This window comes from Equus quagga, chromosome 1 (genome assembly GCF_021613505.1).
Source record: "Equus quagga isolate Etosha38 chromosome 1, UCLA_HA_Equagga_1.0, whole genome shotgun sequence".
Taxonomy (NCBI): Eukaryota; Metazoa; Chordata; class Mammalia; order Perissodactyla; family Equidae; genus Equus; species Equus quagga.
The window spans coordinates 29,150,553-29,172,790 of record NC_060267.1 but is presented as its reverse complement, the minus strand read 5'-3'; the positions used below and the strand labels follow the sequence as shown (position 1 = coordinate 29,172,790).

General features: G+C 42.3%; 1 protein-coding gene across 2 annotated transcripts in view; it reads left to right on the top strand.

Moving 5' to 3' along the window:
* The window catches only part of FGD4 (FYVE, RhoGEF and PH domain containing 4), a 193,457-nt gene that overhangs the window by 252 nt on the left and 170,967 nt on the right, over window positions 1-22,238 (top strand). The window contains exon 2 of one of the 2 annotated variants that reach the window (XM_046668791.1): window positions 24-405. In XM_046668791.1, the coding sequence (XP_046524747.1) occupies window positions 129-405 (277 nt within the window). In that variant the 5' untranslated portion in view covers window positions 24-128. Of the gene's footprint in view, window positions 1-23; window positions 406-22,238 lie in introns of those variants that run through there. The other variant, XM_046668815.1, reaches the window with a different exon arrangement.

The window sequence follows — 22,238 nt, the reverse complement described above, 5'->3', positions numbered from 1 at the left end:
CTGCGCGGCTCTTGGTGTCCCAGGAAGGAGGGAAGGAGGAGGCACTTGCCGCGGAGACACCGGAGGAGCGGGGCGCCGGCGCAGAGCAGCCCCAGAGTCACCGGTCTCGAGGCGCGCCAAGCGGGGACATGCAGGCGACGCCCCCCGGAGTCCGGTCGCCCCAGCGGAGCCTGCCGGGCGCGTATTCGCGGCCGGACCAGGGCGACAGAGAGCGCGGAGCCGCGAGCTCACCCGGCCCGATGAGCGGCGAGGGCGGCTACAACTTCAGGCGGGTGGCCATCCGGAGGAAGTCCAGCCCCTCCTACTTGCCCCCAGGAACCCCCCGGCCCTGGAGTAAGCCCCTGTCGCAGCCGAGATGGGCCGGGACGGCCACTTTCAGGAGCCAGGCACCCATGGCCGCCCCAGGTAAGTGCCTAGGGTGGGGAGGGTAGGGAGAGGGGGCGTTGTCGCAGGCGAAGGACTCGCCGAGCGCCCTGCAGGTGCGCCCCGGCTGCTGGCTGCAAAGGGAGCCAGCAGGGGAGACTTTCCCAGAGGGCTGCGCCTGGCCATCCACCCCATGGCCTGTTTTGTCCCCTCCCCCAAAGGACCTTGGGCAGAAACCCGCCTAGGGCTGAGCTTGCCCTGGAGATCACTTATCAAGGAATTCCGAAAGTAAACGTATAACTAAAAAAAAAAAAACTTTGGTTAGGAGTTATTAAAGCCCATTTTCTAGATACTCAAGTTTACGTTTCTTCGCTAAATTCTTGCTTTCGGCCGAGCTCGAAGGGTTAGTACAATGAATGGGGGAGGCTGGTGTTCATCCTGGCCCGGCAGCCTAGCCGGTGAGCGACCTCGGACAGGCTGTCCTGAGTGCTTCCGGTTTTCCCTTTTGGAAATGACGCTTGACTCCCACCCTGAGTGGGAAAAGCTGCAAGTCTCTCGTGATGAAACATGTTCCTAATATTAAGAAGTTGAATTCTTATTGCCGTTCTCGTACTGATAAATTCAGATATCAGTAATGGGATATTTTGAGTTCTGAATTCTCATCGAATCTGGGTATTGGAAGAAATCTTCAAGATCTGTTCAAGCCCACATCTTCTTCGCTATTTAAAGGCATTCCGTTCTCCCGACGCGAGCTTGAAGCTATGTAGAAAACACTGGGGAGTTTTTTCTGGGTTTGCCAAACTTGCCTTTAAAATCCTCTCCCCCTTTTTTGTGCTCCTGTTACGGCGTAACCAGAGGTGTCTTGTATGTAGAGCAGTTAAGAGGCAAAACCCTTATTTAAGCAGCAGAAATACAAATCCTTTTACTCACTTTCGCTCATTTTGTTCTGATTAAGTAAAGCTGTTATGATGGTTTAAACGTGATGAATACTGGAGGTTTAAAATTTTTCTGTCGAGTCCTTGTCCTGAAAAAAACGCGATGGATGATGAATTACAAATTTATAGCCGTATTAGATAAGGGCAGAAATAGTGATGTGAGATAATATGTAAACAAGTAACTGAATTACGGTGCTTTAGATCTCAATTTCCTCATCTGCAAAATGAGGACACTGGTGAGATAACCTCTGAAATCTCCTCCAGATTTAGGTGTGATTCATTCTAAAATGAATGGAAGAATGTTTTCTTTTTTAAGTGAAAATGCATTGCTTTGTTTTGAAGTTACTTATGAATGTTTTAATTGAGCGACCCAATTTCTTAATCCTCAGCTGTTTTCAATTTGAGGGTAATAGGATCCATGTTCTTTTACATCATCATTTTACTTAGTCACCTGCTTAGTTTCAAACTCTTGGACTAGGTGAGCAAAAGATGAAGCGCCCTCCTAGAAGTAGGAATGAGTGAAGCTGTGGCGGTCTGTAAGCCATTTCTACGAGGCAACTGTGCTGATAGAAGAAAGAGTCTATTCTTTTCTGTTCTCTTTATTATTCAGAGACAATCCAACCCAGTTTTTTTTAATGAGACGGAGAACCTCGCAATGACTTTTCTAGGTGTATTACATTGCCTCAATATTGTTTACGCTCAAAGTTCTGGCTGCCATTATTTTCAGAGTTGAAAAGTAATTACTGTTTCTTCTGGGGCCGACTATTCCTCTTTACCTTAGTATATCATCTGCAGTGTCTGTTGGAGAATGATCTAGTGTTTTGACAGGTAGTCTTAAACTGTTGAGTGACCACACCCTGTTCAATTTGCTGGGGTGAAAAAGTGTAGAAGGTGCTTCCTTTAAATCAAATCTGCTTCCCTGTGAAGTCTCACGCAACTATCTATCATTATATAAGTAGGATCCTCCCCTTATCAAAAAGTAAACCAGGTTTAAATTCCCAAAAGCTGCCAATTTACTCTATAGCGCCTAGAAAAGTATTGTTATACATGAAAATCACAGCATTTAGACCCATTGCATACAGAGTGGGTGTTGCTCATTATCAAAACGTTACTATTCCTCTTGAAGAAGGAACAAAAACTAAGAGGTCAAGAACTTAGCAGAGAATTCAGTTTAGGGTGTTATGGTATATTCTATGATTGTGAAATCTACTAATTTTAGAGTTCTCTGTATTTTGGCCAAAAAAAAAAAAGTCTAACTGTATCCCCTATATCTGAATGTGAATCTCATCTAGGTAAGCAAAGAGGTGAGATAATTAAGACATAGGCTTGGGGTGCTGTAGCATCCAAATGCTAGTCTCTTAGATTACTAGCTGTGTGAGTTGGACCGAGTCTCTTAATTCCTCCGTTTCTTCATCTGAATAATGAAGATAACAGTACTTAAGCATACCAGATAGTATCACAACAAGGAGTCATTATCCATCTCTGTGTCCCAAAGAGTCTGGCAGTTTGAATACTGGCACATAGGAGACACTCTATAAATACTTGTTGAATGAATGCCCCGCCCCCATGATGTTCATAATAGCTACTATTTATTGAGTGCATTGTCTATACTAAGAACTGTGCTATGTGATACACACGTGAATATGTGTATGAACTTATTTCACAACAGTCCTGATAGGTAGGTAGTATTATGCCCATTTTACAGCTGAAGAAATTGAGGGACAGAGAGTTTTATTAACTTGCTGGAATCCTTAACTGGTACTTGGTTAGCAAGGATTCAGAGTCAAGTGTGCCTGGCATCAAAGGCAATGCTTTTACCACACATCACGTAAAGCACATAATTCCTTTATGGGAGAAACATACATTTAAAGGGATATTTTATACACACACACAGTAGGACTAAAATTTTCTTTTTTGTTTTTTTTGGCCCAGCTTTTTCTATGCCTTCCCTTTTTTTCTTTTCCGTAGTCTGAATATTTGAAGCCTTTGGGGTGGGGGAGAGTCTATCCATTGAATGGGTTTTTGTTTTTTGGGGTTTTTTTGCTATCATTCAAGGTAGCTTATTTCCTTAGTTTTATGGGAATCCTGAGGGGTCTGTATTGAAGATGCCTTTCTGTAGAAAATATTTGTTTGTTTCTCCTTCCAACCCAAGACCACTTTGATTAGCCAAGCATTCCTCTGACTTGAAAATAGTGTATATTTGACTTCAGCCTTGCTCAGGGGAGATCAGCATCATTATCGTCGTTAATTTTCCTCTCAGGTTTGGTGTAAAAAAAAAAAATTTTCCACTCATGTTTGGTGTAGGTCCACAGATTTTCTCATCAGTGTGCTTTGATGGAAGGCAGGTTTTTCCTAGGCCACCCTTTTATCCAAGGTGTAGCTCCTTCAGTGGGGAACATTGGCATTGGGTCTCAGGTTCAGCCCTTACCCAGTTTCACAAGCTGAAGGCCAACTCTCCCCTTCTTGTGGAAGACCCTCAGTTCCTGGGCTCCAGGTTCCCCAGACGGGTATTGCCCCTAGGGCAGCATGGGCTTACAAAGTACTTGGCCACTGGGTTTAGGTTGATTGTTCTTTTTTTCTTTTGTCCTTGGAAATCTTCTTTAATTTTCTTATGATCTCAGCAGTTTGTTTAGAAGTATATCTGTTGTAGTTTATTCAGCATCTGGGTGCTTTGTGCTGAAGGACTTCTCACTGCATGATGTGCAAGCTTTCTGTAGGTAGAGTTCCTTTTTCCAGTACTCGCCATGGATTTTCAATATGCACTCCAATATCCTGAGCCCTAGAGGACTAAGTTCACCTTTGTTGCAGGAGGAGGGGTGGAGATTTGGGTAAGAGCAGTAAGAGTTTATTGAATGCTGTTTATTGAATGGTGGCTCTGAACAAGGGCTATATGTGTTTTACTTCCAATTCTTATTCTTATGACAACCCTGCAAGATAGGTAGTATTATGATTTTAGAGAAAAAGAAAAACCAAGTTTCAGAAAGTCTTAAGTGTAATGCTCTACATCAGCCTGGGCTTCAGAGGCAGGTCTCTCTAGCTTCAGTCCCCACATGCTTGTAACACTAGTTCTTAAGGTTTCCTAGAGCTCTGAGGGGCAAAGTGCAGTGCAGTGACCGTCTCAGATATGTTGGGGCTAAGGTTATTTGTGACATTTGTGTTTATTATATTTAAAACAATGATCTAAACAAGTAATTTACCTAAAGATTTGTAATAAAATGGTGATGTACATTAATATTATTAATGTTTCTTAGAAGCTGCTTAAAGATGGACTTTGAAATTGGAATGTCCTTCAGAGAGACAGGAACCAGGAAGAGTTTTCTTGCTTGGATTTCCTTCCAAGAGCAATTTAGAGAGTAGTCAGTTGTCTTTTTATGAATAGCCATGGCCTAAGAACACTGAGAAACTTTTATTCCACATTCAGCTATTTGCTTGCATTCTTTTTTTTCTACCGAGGGAAACTTAGGTGCATGGACCCACCTGGTGACAGAGAAGAGGACCTGAGCTTGACGTCGGGATTAGGGGGTCTGACCAAGGGCCACTACCTCTGGACTTGCAGGGCACTTGGATTTGATTCTTGTGGAGTTAGGGTTGTACTGAAATTCTTTCCTACGTGCATTTACTGGAAGATTGATTGAAAAAGGATTCAAACGTGATGCATTTAATTTTATCAATGTGAGTGTAGTGTGAGATTCACTAGGTTTGGAGAGGAGCTCACGAATCTGTATTTTTGAAAAATACACCAGATAATTCTGACGATCTGCTTGGTTTCCAGGTACCATCCTACTGGCTGCATCAGAATTACTTGGAGTGCTAATTAAAAATTTCCAGCCGCACCCTAGATATAAGGAGTCATAATCTCCAGGGGGTAGGGTTAGAGAAGCTGTATTTTTAACAAGTGCCCCAAATGGTTCTGATGTACAACCAGGTTTATGAACTACTGTGCATTCCCAAACATGGGTAAACTCCACCTTTGGTCCTGAGCACAGGCAACCAAGGCTGCAGGTGCAAGGCAGAGTGATATAGATGGTCCCTCAACTGGCACATCATCTGGGCCTTCTGTAGTTTGTGGCAAACTTTTTGCCCACTTCTGGTTGATGCCTTTTTTACATCTGTTATAGGTCTTTTCTACTTTGTACTTGTTTCTCAACCCCACCCTGTCCCTCTTGAAGTGGACTTTAATTTATGCTGATAGACAATTTGTATCTGACTGGAGTATCTGATGTGAGATCTGATGTGAGCCCGAGTGACCTCCTTTTGATGAGGATTTTAGGCCGGTTACTTTTAAAACTGCAGATGAGAAGGGGGCTGGTTACCTTTAATAAAAGCAGCTCTGAGGAGCAGGATTTGCTTGCCCTTTGTTGGGAAATATTTGCATTTGTAAGGGAAACCTCCATCTGTAAAGATGCCTCCCCTCTGCACCTGGCGGAAGGTGGGATGGCCTTATCTCTGGAAACCGTTAATGGGGAAGGCAAGAACTTAAGTTGTTTACTGTCTGGCAACCTCACGTAACTGACCCCCCCCCCCCCACACACACACACACACACCCTCCTTTGTCTTTAGCTGAAGGTAATATTTAAGCGGTGGCTTCTGCCATTTGCTTAATCTGGTTTGATTCTTATCTAAAAGTTATAGGACCACCCAATAACCAGAACCTACCAGCACTGATGTCATTTTAACAACTCTTTTACATATTCTTTCCTTTGTCTTGTAAAGAGATAACTCACATACCTATGCCTTAAATTTAGTCTTACTCTCCACCCATGTTTGCACCAGCAGCTCTGACTGCCCATGGGTCCTGTCCCCATGCCAGCAGCAGCAGCATCCCGGCGCCAGCTCTGCCTGCCCATGGGTCCTGTCCCCATGCTATTCCATCCTATTCTCTAAATAAAAGAGCACTACTGCCAGATCTTGAGAGTCCAAGAAATCTTTCTTTCGACTCCTCGGCTCACCGACCCCGCATCACTTTCGCTTCACACTTGGTTTCTAGTCTCCTCTATTGCCGCCCTCTTTTCCTTTCCTAATCTGGAGGATGAGTCCAGTCCCCAGCTGCGTTTCTCTTCTGTTACCTCCCATGGTTTGCATCTATACTGTCTCCCTTCACAGCCTCCTTGCCCTCTCCCCTCTCGGTTCCCTCCAAATGAGGTCTTCCTAGGCTTTAAACCTGGATACTCTCTGGAGCTACCACCCAACAGCTGTCTTCGGGAAACTACTGTATGTACTTCCCTCGCCGCCTCCACTTCTTCATCCCTGCAGCCCGTCCGTCTCCCCACTTCCTTTTCTTCTAGGCCGGCTTCTGTTCCCAGCGCTGGATCAGCACTCTCAATCCACAGTGAATTCCCAAGCAGCATCCCATAGTTTGTTTCTGATCCTTAGTCTTAATATCTCTGTGGCATTTGCTTCTTTTTAAAGCTCTTTTCTTGGACTGGATTACCAGAGATCTCCTGATTTTCCTACTTCCCTGGAAATCCAAGTTTCTTCCTCTAGCTACCCCCATTTTTCTCCTTTCTTCGCTCCAACATCCCCCATCCCTCTTCTGCAGTATTTCCTGCCTCCTCTTATTCAGACCTGCTCATCCATCCTCTGGGCTCATTTAGTTCATATCTACTGCTCAGCATTTTCAAGGGCCTGCTTAATAAAGTAAGTGTCCTGAGGGCACCAGCTTGCAACTTCTTTTTCTGCTTCAATCCAGCCCCTCCTGGCATTCCTTGGAGGTATTATCAACCTTGCTTTTGTTAGGCTTCAAAGTTTAGTTTAAATCTGCTCTTCTCTGTTATCTACTTGCCACCAGTCAGCCACTGTTCTTATTGGTTCCCCTTCATTTCGGGATGGTGGCCTTTGTCTTCTGTCAGGCCCACTGCTCTCCTCAGCTCTCATCAGCTGTGTTGGTATCCCTCTACATACCATGTGCCCCCACCCCAATAGTTTTCTTAAATCTGGGAATTAATCATATCCTTCCCATGCCAGAATCCCTCTATGGCTCCCCAACTGCATGTTATTGATGTCTGTAATGGGATACTCTATATCCCCAAATGATCATGTTAGTGACTATTGCTTAAACATTTTACCAGTAACCCTTCGGTATAGGGATGGACCTTTTGCATTCACAGACATTTAATCTTATTAGAACTATTAAAGCTAGATTAGTTGTGCATCAGTCACACTTGAGGGGTTGTGTGTGTTTTCAGAAATAAATTTGGCATTGTTTACAGAGCATTGTGTAGAATTAGCCATCTGTCCTTGGAAAGCAGTCGATAGTGTGGATGTTAGCACCGCAAGCGTTCTGGGAGCCCATAAACAATTTTGTGTTATTGCCTCCCTTATGCAGGAATAGGGTGACGACAAACCCAGCTGCCGTGCCCCTTTCACACACATACCCATTCACTGGAATTAAACTGTCCACTCCACCAACTGCAGCGTCTGCGGAAACTCGAGGGGCCATTGTTCTGAGGACTGCCCCAAGCCGCGATGCAGCCTTGCTGCAGACAAATGTCCAGCCTGCTGTGCAAGGCTGGGTGGTTCCCTGGGGCCTCTGGCAGGATTTATTTTAGGCCACGTGTTAATAGTAGCCTTAAAAAGTGCGATGCCTTTATGATAAGGGTATTTGCATTTTTAAAATATATGCTAATGAGTACATTTTGGAGGTGCAAAATCAGTATGTAGAACCAAATAAATTATGAGATACCCCAACTGAAGAACACTGAGGGGTTATTGCTTATAATTTCAAGTGCAATTCAGTATAACGTATGGAAGGTTTTTAATTATAGCCAAATTTGGTTTAAAATAATCATTGAAAACTTTCTATAGAAAAATAAACTTTTAAACAAAGTGATCTTCACTGTCTCTACAGAAAGTTGACTAACATGTAACTTTTTTTCCCCTAAAACACGGTACCTTAATGCTGTCGTGTTGATGATTTACCAATATGTTGGTTGGTATTGGGAATGTAAAGATGAGTAAGACTAATGCCTCGACCTTAAGTAATTTCTGTCCTACAAAGGTAACATGATGTATAATAAACAGCCAGAGTATAAGACAGTGTTGGGGTAAAAGCAGTGATCAGAGCCTTGTGGTTCAGAGGAAGGCATGCTTTGGCTGTGCTGCATACAACTTTGCGGAAGACCACACAGCTGACTTGGGGCCTTCACGGTCAGCCGAGAGCCTGCCTCTGCTGGTTTATGTGTCTGGTTGGAGCAGTGTCCTGCTGACACACTCCGGAAATCCACACCAGCTTGGGAAAACAGTTTCATCCCTGAGTTCCATTCAAAACCCTAAGCCAATTCATTCCACCGGTATCTCTGGATTCTCTTTTCAAATCCCTTTATCCTTCATTACAGTTTGCCTCCTATGATCCCACTGAATCTAGGGATCCTTCAGTCCTTCAACAAATATCTGAATGTTTGCTATGAACCAGGCATTGTGTTAGGGCCTAGAAATCAAGGTGAAAAGGATACACTATAATGGCTTAGAATATGGGCTCTGGAGTTAAGAGTGGCTGAGTTTGAATCCTTCTCTAGTAATTAACTGGGTGATTTACAGCTCTTTTGGACTCGGTTTCGTCATCTCTAAAATGGGAGTGTTAATATTACCTATGTCATGGAGTTGTTGGAAGAATGAAAAGTTAATATTCTTAAGGGGCTTAGAACAGTGCTTGGGAAGTGTCCAAATAATAACTGTTTTTCAATACTTTTGTTGGGATAACACAGGCCCTACCCTCACAGTCTGGGTTCTGTTGGCATTTTACGTGTATCTAATCTAGCACTGTCTCACTGGCTTGTGATTGGTTGTTTACAGTTGTACCTGCTGAGTGCAAGTCACTACCCAAGGTGCAAGCTCTTCTGTCTTCCCAACCCCTTTCACACGCTTCCTGCCTGGCTCTCCTCCCCTGTGTCCCAGCCAAAACTGCCTTTCTCTGCTGGCCTCTATCTTTCCTCCTGGCTGTCTTGAGCCCAACTTTTGTGTCAAACTTCCCTGAAGGCTGAATTGCATCACAGAACCACCACCCTCTACCTCTACTCCCTGACTGAAGCCTGACTTTCTCCTCTTAGCGCCGATTTCCTGGTGACTCAAGTGGCAATGGATCATCTTCCTTTCTCCACATAGCTCTTGGGCAGGACCTGAGGTCAGCCCTCTCTTAGCTTTCCCTGACTATTTGTCTTCTACCCTCCTAGAAGAAAATCCTCCTACTTTCACTCTTGCCAGCCACCTCCATTTCTTCACTAAATTTCTTCCTGTTTTTCTATCGTACCTGCCCCACCAGTCCCTAACTCGAATCATCCATTGCCGTTGCTCCTCAAGGGTCCCTCTAAGTCCACTCAAGGGCTCAGTAAATATTGAATAAACAGAAGAACCCCAAACTAGCTTGGCACATCTTGGTTCAACATAAGAATTTTCTGACAACACTGTCAGAAAAGGAAATCGTGTTCCTTTGGTGGTCGTGAGTTCCTTAATAATGAGGATCTTCAAGGAGACGCTAGATGACTTAGTGGTTTGCTGTAGAGGAGATGGAACGTCAGATGTAACCCTCTCTGATCTGTTACCCCGGCTTCAAACTGAAATATTGTAACATCAGTGGTTCTCAGCTTTCCTTCTGTGTCTACACCTTTCATGTGCTCCTATCAGCAATATGTAGCCATTTTGTGCAGGTGCGTATTAGGAAGGGCATGGGGATAGTATACCTTGTTCCCTTTGAGAATTCATGAACTGGATGTCCCTTTTAGTTTAGCAGTCTTGATTATTCCTGGCATCCTTTCTGATGCTGTGATATGTCTTGACTCGAGAGCATATTGGAGTTAGTAGGACCTGGGTTGCTCCTCCACTGAAAGACCCCAGAATCTTTGTTATGTTGTCAGGAGTTTCCTTATCTTATGGCTTTATCTCTCATTTCCCATTCTTGCTGTCCTCTTCGCTTCTTTCATAGCCTTTTTCTTCTTTGCCTGTTTTTTCTCACTATTAGGCATTAGCTTTTAAAGTTAAAACTCTTAATAAAACTCCTCCCTTTTTCTGCCCATCTCTAATGGGCTTGCTTTAAAAAAAGTCTTAGAGGCAAAAACTACGTAAGATCAGAAGCAAGATTTTAGTTTCCAGCTCTTATAGAAAAAGATGGGACTGTGGAACATTCTGAAATATTACTGTTGTTTTCCATCTCTTAATGTCTTTTATCAAATCTAAAATATACACTTTTTTACATTTTAACATCTCTGAAGTTGGGATGTTTTCATGTGAATTGGGGTGTTTAGAAAATGGTTAGACATTGAAATGTAGGTTGGCCTAAATTTTAAAATAAAATTGTGCAATATTTACTGCCTCTGAATAATAGCAAAGATTATGAAATATATTCATGGATTATATAACTGAAAACATTGACTAATAACTTTCACAGCCCACTCCTCTAAACCCAAAACGTACTATGTGTGGTTATCTCTTCCATGTCTCTGGCTACCTCCTCGCCCTCTTAATTATAACTACAGTCATAAGAGTCATAATGATAGTACCTATCATTTATTGAGCACTTACTTTGTGGTCAGTTTATGTGTATAAACTCACTTAATCGTCACAAGTAGGACCTGTAATCCTCACTGTACAGAAGAGGAACCAGAAGCTCAGACAGATTGAATAATTTGTCCAGCTTCGCATGGCTTGGGGAGCTAGGATTTCAACCCATGCTTTTAACTCCTAAACTTTTGTCTCTCCCATACATTTCTTCCTCCCTCCCTCCCTTCCTTCTCCTCTCCTCCCCTCCCCTCCTTCCTTCCTTTCTTGAGGAAGATTAGCTCTGAGCTAACATCTGCTACCAATCCTCCTCTTTTTGCTGAGGAAGACTGGCCCTGAGCTAACACCTGTGCCCATCTTCCTCTATTTTGTATGTGGGATGCCTGCCACAGCATGGCTTGACAAACGGTGCATAGGTCTGCACCTGGGATCCGAACAGGTGAACCCTGGCCTGCCGAAGCAGAATGTGCAAACTTAACTGCTGTGCCACTGGGCCGGCCCCTCCCATAAATTTCTTTTTGCCAGTTTTTAACATCTCTGAACATAAAGAATGCGAGTGGTGATCTTTAATAATGGAGAAAACACCTTTTCCTGATATTTTTCTCCTGTTTATCCAGAGTATTAAAAACAAAAACGGGGCCGGCCCCGTGGCCGAGTGGTTAAGTTCGCGCTGTTCTTCGGCGGCCCACGGTTTCACTGGTTCGGATCCTGGGCACGGACATGGCACCGCTCATCAAGCTATGCTGAGGTGATGTCCCACATGCCACAACTAGAAGGACCCACAACGAAAAATACACAACTGTGTACCGGGGGGCTTTGGGGAGAAAAAGGAAAAAAAAATCTTATTAAAAAAAACAAAACAAAAACAAAAACAATTCTCTGATCTACTGTAGCTAGTGAGGAAGGAAAAAAAGACATTTTCAAGGAGAAAAGAGAAACGTATTCTTAGAAAAGATCTTGGGATGGAAACAAGAAATAGCTTCCCGGTCTTGGCTGTGCAACCAGATTTCTTGGGAATACTCACCTAATTCACGCGCTCTACTGCTTTCTTCCTAGGAACTTTGTTGTGACCAGGTTATATCACATCTTTAGTGGGGTGATGGTGGCCTACTAAACTTTGAAGTTATATGGATAATGTTAATTTTCAAGAATCTGTTTATTTTAGATATTCTGCAGAAGCAGATAAAACTGCAACTCTTCTCTTTTACCCCATCAGAAAAAAAAACACCTAGGGGCTGGCCCAGTGGCGTATGGTTAAGTGTGGTCCACTTCAATGGCCTGGTGTTTGCCAGTTCAGATCCTGGACATGGACGTACACACTGCTCGGTAAGCCATGCTGTGATGGCATCCCACATACAAAATAGAGGAAGATTGGCATAGATGTTAACTCAGCAACAGTCTTCCTCAAGCAAAAAGAGGAAGATTGGCAACAGATGTTAGCTCAGGGCCAATCTTCCTCACCAAAAAAACAAAACAAAACCAAACCCTATAATGATGACTATATAATAGAATATGTCAATATATGCACACATGTGTGTTTATATATATAATAATAATATATCAATATCATGACCCTACTGGTATATGTTCGCAAACTACTTTAATTTTTTTAAGAGACTTATGCATAGCTTTTTTTCCCTCACTCTTTTAACATGTTAGTGTAATAAGAAATTGGATGTGGGTAGTCACACTCAGAGATGCTGTCCACCGTGGAAGAACGAGGGAACTGACTAGGGTGCTAATTAGAGCCCCTCTATAGTCCTTTTATAGAAAGTGGTAAACTCAGGCCACTGGTTATGAAAACAGTGAAAAGAAGGGAAGAGAAGGATTCAGGAGGAAGCAAGGAGGAAACTGCCAATGATGGCGATCATTGTTCTGAAGTCAGTGTGGTGCCCAGTATAACCTCCTTTTCATTGAGAGCTATGCCTGTTTCCAAGCTTTGGAACTGAAGGACCAACTTGTATGTTTTTGTTAACCTGGGAGATTTGCTTTAACCACATTGTGGGTATGGGAAAGTAGAAAAAAGGAATAGAAAATTAAAAGATACTCTCATAACCCCACTTTCACTGGGCAAGTGTCATCATCTAATGTCATGAAAGCCCTCTGATGAGCTGGCTGGGGTGGGTTAGGTGCTTCTGAGCCTCGTGGTCTTGATGGTGGCTCACTTCCGTAGACTTTAGGAAAATTATATTGGCAATCGCATGTATCGCAGATGCACTGAAAGCCCTTATTTCAGAAGATTCATTCCTGTAGATCTTTTTGTTAATTGTTCATTTCTGGCATAGATTCCTGGGTCCTGCTACAATTTGTACTTTTTCATCTGGAAAAGGGTTTTTTTTATTCTCCTTGTTTTGGGTCTCGAAGCCAGTTCCTTACAGTTAGTTCCTGCAAATGCTATAGTGGCTCGTTCAGAAAATAGGCTTTGTTATGGACTCCTGGAGATCTTTAATAGTTTTGTGAAGATGAGTGAAGGAAACCGCATTTAAAATGGAGGCAGGAAGCCCTGGAGGGGGAAGTCTCACACAGGTACCACCTGGTGCAGCCTGCATAACCAGCAGAAAGAAGGAAGATAAGAATTATTTTGACATGGGAATTTCATCTCCTGTTTTTAAGGAAAAGAGTGCAGGTCCCTCCTGGCCCAGCAGCAGCGCGCTCACCATCGCTTGTAGCCAATGAGAAACCGCCACAATCTCGAAGTCTTCCTTTCCAATGAACTGTTGTTCAAAACAACCCTCTCCAGTTTCCTCCTAAAACCTCATAAAACCTGAACTTCCCTTTGTCCCTTTGGACTTGGGTATGTTTCACCATAGCTTATGTGTCCTGAATTGCAATTCCTCTGCCATTCCTGAATAAACCCATTTTGCTGGTAAAATAACTTGCTGTTTTCTCTCTCTCTCTCTCTCTATCTCTCATCTCTCTCTCATCTCTCTTTCATCTTTCTTTCTTTCATTTTTAAGGAAGATTAGCCCTGAGCTAACATCTGCCACCAATCCTCCTCTTTTTGCTGAGGAAGACTGGCCCTGAGCTCACATCGTGCCCATCTTCCTTTACTTTATACGTGGGATGCCTGCCACAGCATGGCTTGACAAGCGGTGCCATCTCCACACCCGGGATCCGAACCCGTGAACCCCGGGCTGCTAAAGCAGAACATGTGCACATAACTGCTGTGCCGCCAGGCCGGCCCTAAGCTCTTTTATTTTTATGGTGAACAGTTTATATCTGCTTATTTTCCCTTCTCTGAAAATACCCCCCCCCCGAATTGATTAAGAAAATAATTTCTCTTTAATGATTTTTTTCTTCTAATATTTTCCCTTTGCTCATGTGTTAAGTGTGATGCAACTTTTTATTGTAGACCTGAAAGGCTTGACTAATAGGAAACTTCAGTCACTTGAAACCTTACTTTCAGTGTTGAAAAAGTGTCAAGTTCGTCTCCTTGACATCTTTACTTAAACACGTCTTCTCACTGAGGCCTTTCCCCTGGCCACCTTATTTAAAATTGGAGCCCTGCTCCCATACTCCTTTCCTTGTTTTATTTTTCTCTGCAATATTTAGCACTATCTAACTCTGTATTTTTTTGGTCTCATTTTCTGTCCCCCACTTCCACCCCATACACTCACTAAAACTCCGCGACAACAGGGGGCTTCGTCTCTCACAATCTGTTTTCCAAAGGCCGGCTACAGTCAGGATTCCCAGTGTGGAGCCTGCCGAGCTTAGGCCTGAGGACTTGTTCTCAGCAGCTGGTCTGTGAGACAGGAAAGGAGGTGGTAGGTTTGTTTGGGGTGGTGGTGAAGGTGACCGTTGGACAGACCTTGGAGGTGGGGTGCCAGGCCTGGGCCCCTTGCACCAGAGCACCAGCGGCCACAGCAACTGAGACACCATGGGCTGCTGTTTTGACAAGACGGGTGGAGGCAGAGACTGGGATCACATTGATTTAGGGGTAAGTTGTCAACTTGACAACTGTCATCAAGGTGAGAGTTGTGAATACGGAGAAGCTTTCTCCATCACCTCCTTTAGTGACTTGACTCATTTTAACATGAAGATGAACCTTTCCGTTAGCATCATGAGAACTATCCCGGACTGTTCCCTGCTGTTTCTCCAATGCCTGGAAGAGTTCCAGGCTCATATTAGGTGACTGTGAAATTCCGATTGAGTGAATGAATGAAATCCTATGTAGAGTGCTACATTTTCTAAGTGCACTTTTATGCCAGCCCAATATGTAAAATTCTATTTAATACACAAGCTTTATCACCATCTTTTCTCATTTTTTTCTTTGCTCAGTTTTTTTCTTTTTCTAATATAGGATTCCTTTAAATAAGTTTCGTTGGTACATTTGAGAGATGATTCAATTTAAAAGTGCATTAACTCTAACTTTCAAAGTATATCTGTTTTATGTAACAAAGTATCCTCTAATTGTAGCTGTTGAAATGACATCATTGTTAATTGTTTCTTTGAGCCAAAGTTACATCTTTGAAGATTTCTGTCATGGGTTGGGGGTAGGAAGCAGGGGAAAATATCCTTTGGCAAAGCAAAGGGATTAGTTATCTGATATATGTTTAAGCTGAACTACATAATAAGCTGAGCCTTTTCCCTCCTTTTCTAAGGTTGCTCACACCCTCCACCCCTTTCCAGCTTTTTAAATTAGTACTGCGTTCTAAAACTTTCTGTCCACAGTTACAAGATGGAGAACTTTAAACCATGGTAGTTCTGTTAGCTTATTAGATGTTCCTTAGCCACAGAAAAGTTGTTTATCCTATAACTAAGAAAATGAAACTCAGGTGAGCAGTAATAGTTGGAATGCAAATAACTCTTTACAGCTGGAATATTTGAAATAGTTTTCTAGCCATCCCTTGGGTAAATTTCATGCACGTGAAAATGCTTTTAAAATTCATAGGCTAAATTTATTTCTTAGCTTCTTTGAAATAGTCTGGCCTTTTCAAAAAAGAAAGCTTTAATCATACAGTCTTCAGGAAGGTCACTTCCTTCATGTAAATTAGGACTTTTGTGCATCTGGGCCCACTCTGTGGTTTCTTTATGGGCGTAATTAACCTAATTGCCTTCTCAGTGCTTCCTGCTAGGAGAATGGTGATACTTTAAACTTTAGTAGATATTGACATTTAGAATATGATTAACTTGTATACAAGGTTGAAATTTATTCTAATACAAAAATCTGCACAATGTGATGAGATACCATATGGTGTTTTGACCACATTTTGTCTGCACACTGTATATGTCATGAAATAGTGGACAAGATTTAAAAAATCAAATATAATGGTGAAATGATAGAAATTTCTGTTCTGAGAGGAGTAGCTTCATTTCTTGAAAGGATGGTAAAACTGGTTGAGGGATCCGGCTCAGTAATCAGACAGGCGTGGGTTTAAATCCTGCCTCTGCCAGTTTTTATCTTCGGTGAGTTGCAGAACCTCCTTGAGGCTGTTTCTTTACCAAATCGGCATAATGAAAGTATTTGTTTCATAAGGTTGTGAAGGAGTAAATTAAGTAATGGATGTAAAACTTGGTATATTTACATATTCAGTACTCAATAAATGCTAGCTATAAATTTTATATATATTTATATACATAAATATTATATATGGTTTTTGTGTGTATTTTAATTGGCGATTGGAATTGGCCTCAGGCCCTTTTGCAGATATCTGATAAAACTAATTTAGCAAAATTTCTAGGAGGCCGCCCTGTGGCCGAGTGGTTAAGTTCGAGTGTTCTGCTTCGGTGGCCCAGGGTTTCGCTCGTTCGGATCCTGGGTGCAGACATGGCACCGCTCATCAGGCTGTGCTGAGGCGGCATCCTACATGCCACAACTAGGAGGACCCACAATGAAAAATACACAACTGTGTACCGGGGGACTTTGGAGAGAAAAAGGAAAAAGTAAAATCTTAAAAATTTCTAGGCAGATACAGTGTATTATTTGAGTAGAACCAGCAGATTCCACAGTAGCAGATGTTTTAGTTTCCTCCTAAAGTCTTAGAAAGTGAACTTACATTGACATGTTGTATGAATCCCGTTACACCTTTTAGATGTTTTGCATTTGACCAGTGTCTTTTCATCTTCAGTAAAAGTGAAGTATCTTTTTTAGACGTACAATCCTACAGTTGCTCATTAGTTCATGGTATCATCCTACATACCGCAGATGCATTCTATATACCACTGAGACATTCTTTTTCACTTTGAAAATTATTTCTCAGAATGTTATCACTCTCCAGTGTTGCAAGTAGGAATAGGTGGGAATGGTCCTTAAACCATTTCTTCTCATCTTAGAAAACATTAAATTCTCATTTGCTTTATAGAAATGGTTTGGAAATGTATAGCATCTGATAACACTGTAGTTCATAGGTCAGACTTGGGATAACAGTTGTAAGCACTAGGACATTAGCCCAAGTTGAAAAAGAAAGTATCTGCTCTTAAGATAATGTTGCAAACTTTGTACTTCATGCATGTTAGCCTTCACTCAGCAAATTCTTCAATAAGCTTGCTTTTCATTTTTCCACTGCTCATGGCAGATGAGAAGCCACAAAGTAGGAGAGGCACGAGAGTGGATCTGGAGGGAAGTGGCTAGAAGAGTGTGCTTTCAGACGCAACAACAGAAATGGTCTGACAATCTGACAGGAAGAATAGAAAAAAATTTCCAACAATACCATCCAACATTTCAGTAATGGAAGTTCGCAATTATATCCTCCTCATCAAAAATTGTTTAATATTCAGCATTGTAAAAAGCAAGATGGTGTATAATTTCCTAGAAATTTCAACCAAAATATATATCTTTTTTCTCCCCAAAGCCCCAGTACGTAGTTGGATATTCCAGTTGTAAGTCCTTTGAGTGCTTGTGTGTGAGCCGCCTCACATATCTTTGTCTACCTTTGTGTACCAGACTAGGGATGTAGTGTAACATTATAGGAATAGCATTCTGACCATGAAATCACAACCAGGCTTCTTTTTGCCCTTAGGGTTTCCACTGGCTTTACCTCTTAGGTCCATGCCCAAGATCAAAAGAAACAATGCAGATAAAGGCTCTTAAAGTTCTCTGCAAATGGAAGTGGTTGGTAAACAAAGGATTTTCTTTAACTATTGATACTGATTATGATTAAGATGACCATTATTAAGATTTTTGGTTAATGCAGGATTTCTCAAGTCAGCACTGTTGACATTTGGGCTGGATAATTCTTTATTGTGGTGGACTGTCCTGTACATTATAGGATGTTCTAGCCTCTACTCTTGAGGTGCCAGTAGCTCTAGACATTGCCACATATCCCTTGAGAGCCAAAATTGCCCAGGTTGAGAACAACTGGTTTAGTGTGAGTGTATTCAGATTAGGTATGAACTTAAAACCAAATGCCTTGCTAATGTCGTTTTTTGGTTTTAGCTATGCAAAACATCCAATTACCATCATCTCTGCTTGGTCATTTTGGGTACCTTCTGTTCTCACTTTTTTTTTTCCCTTGAACAGAGGAGAGAACTGCCTATGTTTAGATTTGTTTCCTACTTGTTTCACATAGTCCATACTGTGCCTTTAAAGTACTGAAAAAGATTCCTGTGACTCACACAGGGAAGTATGCATCATTGTTTTAGTTTCACATTATGGAAGCTTCGAGATTTTTTTTTGATGGGCCATATAATTCTTAGTAGAGTGCTGGTGGAAGAGAATACTTTCAACTTGCCTGAGTGCACCTAATTGTACCTGCTGCCTCAAAATAGCTGGTGCTCTTGAAACTAGTCTCTCTGGATGTGTTGAACTGTGTGGACTCAGTGGAACAAAACGCCCGAGAGTCTACCAGGAAGATGAATGTCGCCAGCCTTTGCCCCCCACCCCCACCCCGGGACCTGCTGGTCTTGGCTTCTCATTTCCTCCACTTCCTCCTCATTCCATCAAGCGCTCTCTTGTGTCCCTATAGGTTTTGCAGGGTCATGAACCAGAGGAGGTGAAGGCTGTGGGAACTGCTCAGAGGGAGAGTTTTAAATAGGCCCAGGAACGAGCACAGAGGGAAGGAAAGAGATGGGCAATCAGAGGGGATTTGAGGAGATGTTGCTGTGGACTGGACATTTTATTCGTTGAGGCTGAGTGCCTTCTATGTGCCAGGCGCTGAGCAAAGAGCTTTGTATACACAGCTTCGTTGAATCCTCCCACCAGTTTGCCGAGGCATATGCTGTTACCCTTATTTTACAGATGAGGGAACCAAGTCCTCAGAAGGATGACTGACTGGCCCAAAGTCTCCTAGCTAATAAATGGCACAACCGGACACGAGCAGGCTGGTCCAGGTTCAAGTCCACAGGCTTAACCATACGTTATTATCTGAACACTTCCCAGCCTTCAAGTTCAGTTTTCTGCATTTGATTGTGATGACAGCTTCAAAGAAGGGAACAGTATTTGAAAGGGCCTAAAACCAAACTAAAGTAATAAATTGTGATTTAAAAAAAAAAAAAATTGACAGGCTGACAAAAAAGAAAAAAACCCCAGCTTTGTTGCGATCTAGTTCAGATACCATACAATTTACCCATTTAGAGTAAGACAGGCTGACTTCTGAGATGGAAAAACTTTGGATTGTTTCCATACAGTTACATTGAACTCTGAATTAGGCAGTGATTTTTTTTTTTTTTAAGATTTAAAGAAATTTTTCCTTTTTCTCCCAAAGCCCCCTGGTACATAGCTGTGTATTTTTAGTTGTGGGTCCTTCTAGTTGTGTCATGTGGGATGCCTCCCCAGCATGGCTTCATGAGCAGTGCCATGTCTGCGCCCAGGATTCGAACCGGTGAAACCCTGGGCCGCAAAGCGGAGCAGGCAAACCCAACCACTCAGCACGGGGCCGGCCCCTAGGCAGTGATTTTTAACAGAGGAATTTGCTCTCTTCAGAAGTGCTTATTTGTGGCAAGATGAGAGCTGAGACAAAGATCAAATGAAGAATGGATTCAGAATTCAGCAGATAGTTTTGGCACACTTTTAAGAGGAAACTCTGCCCAAATTTGTAACTGTTTATGGGCTTTCTACCAAATTGTGTAACGTATATTTGAAATGGTGATCAGTAATCTAAATAGGTCTGGTTGACTTGCTGGAATATCTTTCACAGAAGCTTAGCAAGTTGAGATAGAAGAGGAAGGCTCCCTGATGCATGAGTTCCCATGCTGTTGTGTCCCTTCCTGTTACCAGGTGAAGACCTTTGGGTGTATGCATGAATTGGCCTTGAAAGAATGTGAGACGAATGAAGTGTGAAGATGGCTCAGAGGTCCTTTAAGAGATAGGAAAGCCTGCACCTGTCGTAATGAGATTTGTTAAAAAAGAGAAGCTGGTGCCCAGGAAAGCCTTTAGTGAAATCTGTCTTGTCTAGTCCTTACAAGAAAAAAAAAAAATCCTTCAAAAGGGCCTACAATATTCATAAGATGGTTCTTTAAAAGTGAGTTTTTACATGCTTAATATTTGTAAAAGCCTGTATTGAGATTTTCTTGTTTGTATTTTCCTATTTCTCTGGTATAAAATAAGTCTTTAGGAAGTTTGATTTACGTAATTCTTACCCTTTGACCATTGCTTAGGAATGATTAGATGGCAGATTGAGGGTTGCCTCTAGTACAATGGCTTTTTATATGAGTAGGAACAGAGGGAAACGTCTCATGATAGGATTATTGAATAAAATCTGTTGTTTCTTTGGGTGCTGAAAATGGCAGTCAGAAAACATATCTGTTGCATTTCGTCAATAGGTCTTTATGCATTGGTTATTTTGGAACTGAACTTAGACTTCTTATGTAAGCAGTAATTTTGGGAATGAGGCACAATTTGAGACTGGGTCGTCTGTACTGTAAGTCGTGTGTAAGATACATATTATTTCCCAAAGTCTAAAATTTCTTTGTTAAACACGCATTCCAAATAGCTCCTTTAAGGACCTCCTGCCTGGGAAACTTCCAATTTTTCTAGAGATGCCTAGAGGCTGGAATTTTATGTAAAGTTTCTCAAGGGTTGCGACTGAAAAATGTTACTTTGTTTTGTGGGCCAAGCAAAACGTGCCTCTGGGCTGTGTCTGTGTGCACTCTCTGGCCTAGGCAAGCGCAGGCCTGACTCTGGAGAGACACAGCGTCAATGCCGATTACACAAGCTAGAAAGTGGTCCTGCGTGGAGTGCATAGAGGTGCCCAAGATCTGCAGCAGGAGCAGCAGGTACTAGTTCACAGAGGAAGTGACACCGATCTGCACCCTGAAGCACAGGTAGGATTTAGACATAGGTCCGTGAGGGATGTGCACCCTGCCCAGAGCAGGAAGCACAGGTGAGTTGGTGTGAGTAGAGTTTAGTTCAGTGTGCCACCAGCCTTGGACTGTGGAGATATTCCAGGTGAGGAAAGGATAAGGCAAAGCCGTTCTCATCATCTGTGTGAGCTCCCCTCCCCTACAGCCCCTAACAAAACACAAATCCTTCCCAGACAAATTGTGCAGTGTAGGTTAAAAGAGAAGGTGAAAATTCAAAAATATGAAAAATGAGCTTTCAGGCGAGCCTCCCAGCTCAACTAGATTGTTGATCCTTAAAACCTCTCTGTGTAGTGGAGCTGCACCTGTTCTATGAGTAGTCATCCCTTCTCATCTGGGGAGTCGCTGGGCTGAAAATAAAACCTTCACACATCTTACTTAAGAGGATGTTGGCTCAGTACTAGAAGAATTTAAGTCTTTGGTCCTTTAAATTTTGTTTCACCTTCACTAGACTTTCATATTCTAGAATCACCTTTATATTTCCCAATGAGTAGGGGTGTGGTTGGGTGACTCAGATAAAGTCTATTAAAGTTATTCTTTCACCTTCCCATAGTTAAAGTTTGTTGTACTTCCCTTTAAGCATTAGATTTGTGATTTAAGGTGAGGTCATTATAATATTTCCACTATTGTGTTGCATTAAATGAGATTGTCCCTTTGAAATATGGGAGATAACCTAACACAGTTATGAATTAAAGTACAACTGAAAGGCATAGCATTCGAGTCCTGGGTCATCCATTAACTTGCTCAGTGACATAAACAAATCACTTACCTCGAATGACTAGTTTTGTATTTTACTTGTTAAATAGAGAAGTGTAATCGGATTAAGTACTTGATGGGGCAAGGTTTGGAACACACAAACAAAAATGCTGTCCCTTCCGCCAGTACCGTGTCTGATTCATTCACCTTGGAATCCTAGTTCAGTGCCTGACACATAGCAGGCACTCAAATATTTGCTGGTTGAAATCAGTGTAGAAGAGAAATCTCTTTTTTTTCCTGTGATGTTAGGAGAGGCAGAAGGTATATATTTTCAGGCTTTGTTTTTATGAGTATGTGTGGGGCAAAAAACACACTCATTAAGAGGGAGAGAACACAGGTACAAGACAAAGAAGTGTTCGCCTGATCTGTCCCGAATCTTCAAGTACTGCAAATTGTAACCTTGGCCCCTTTTGTGCCCTTACTTGCTCATTCACTTCGGTTGATTCATTCACTCAGAAC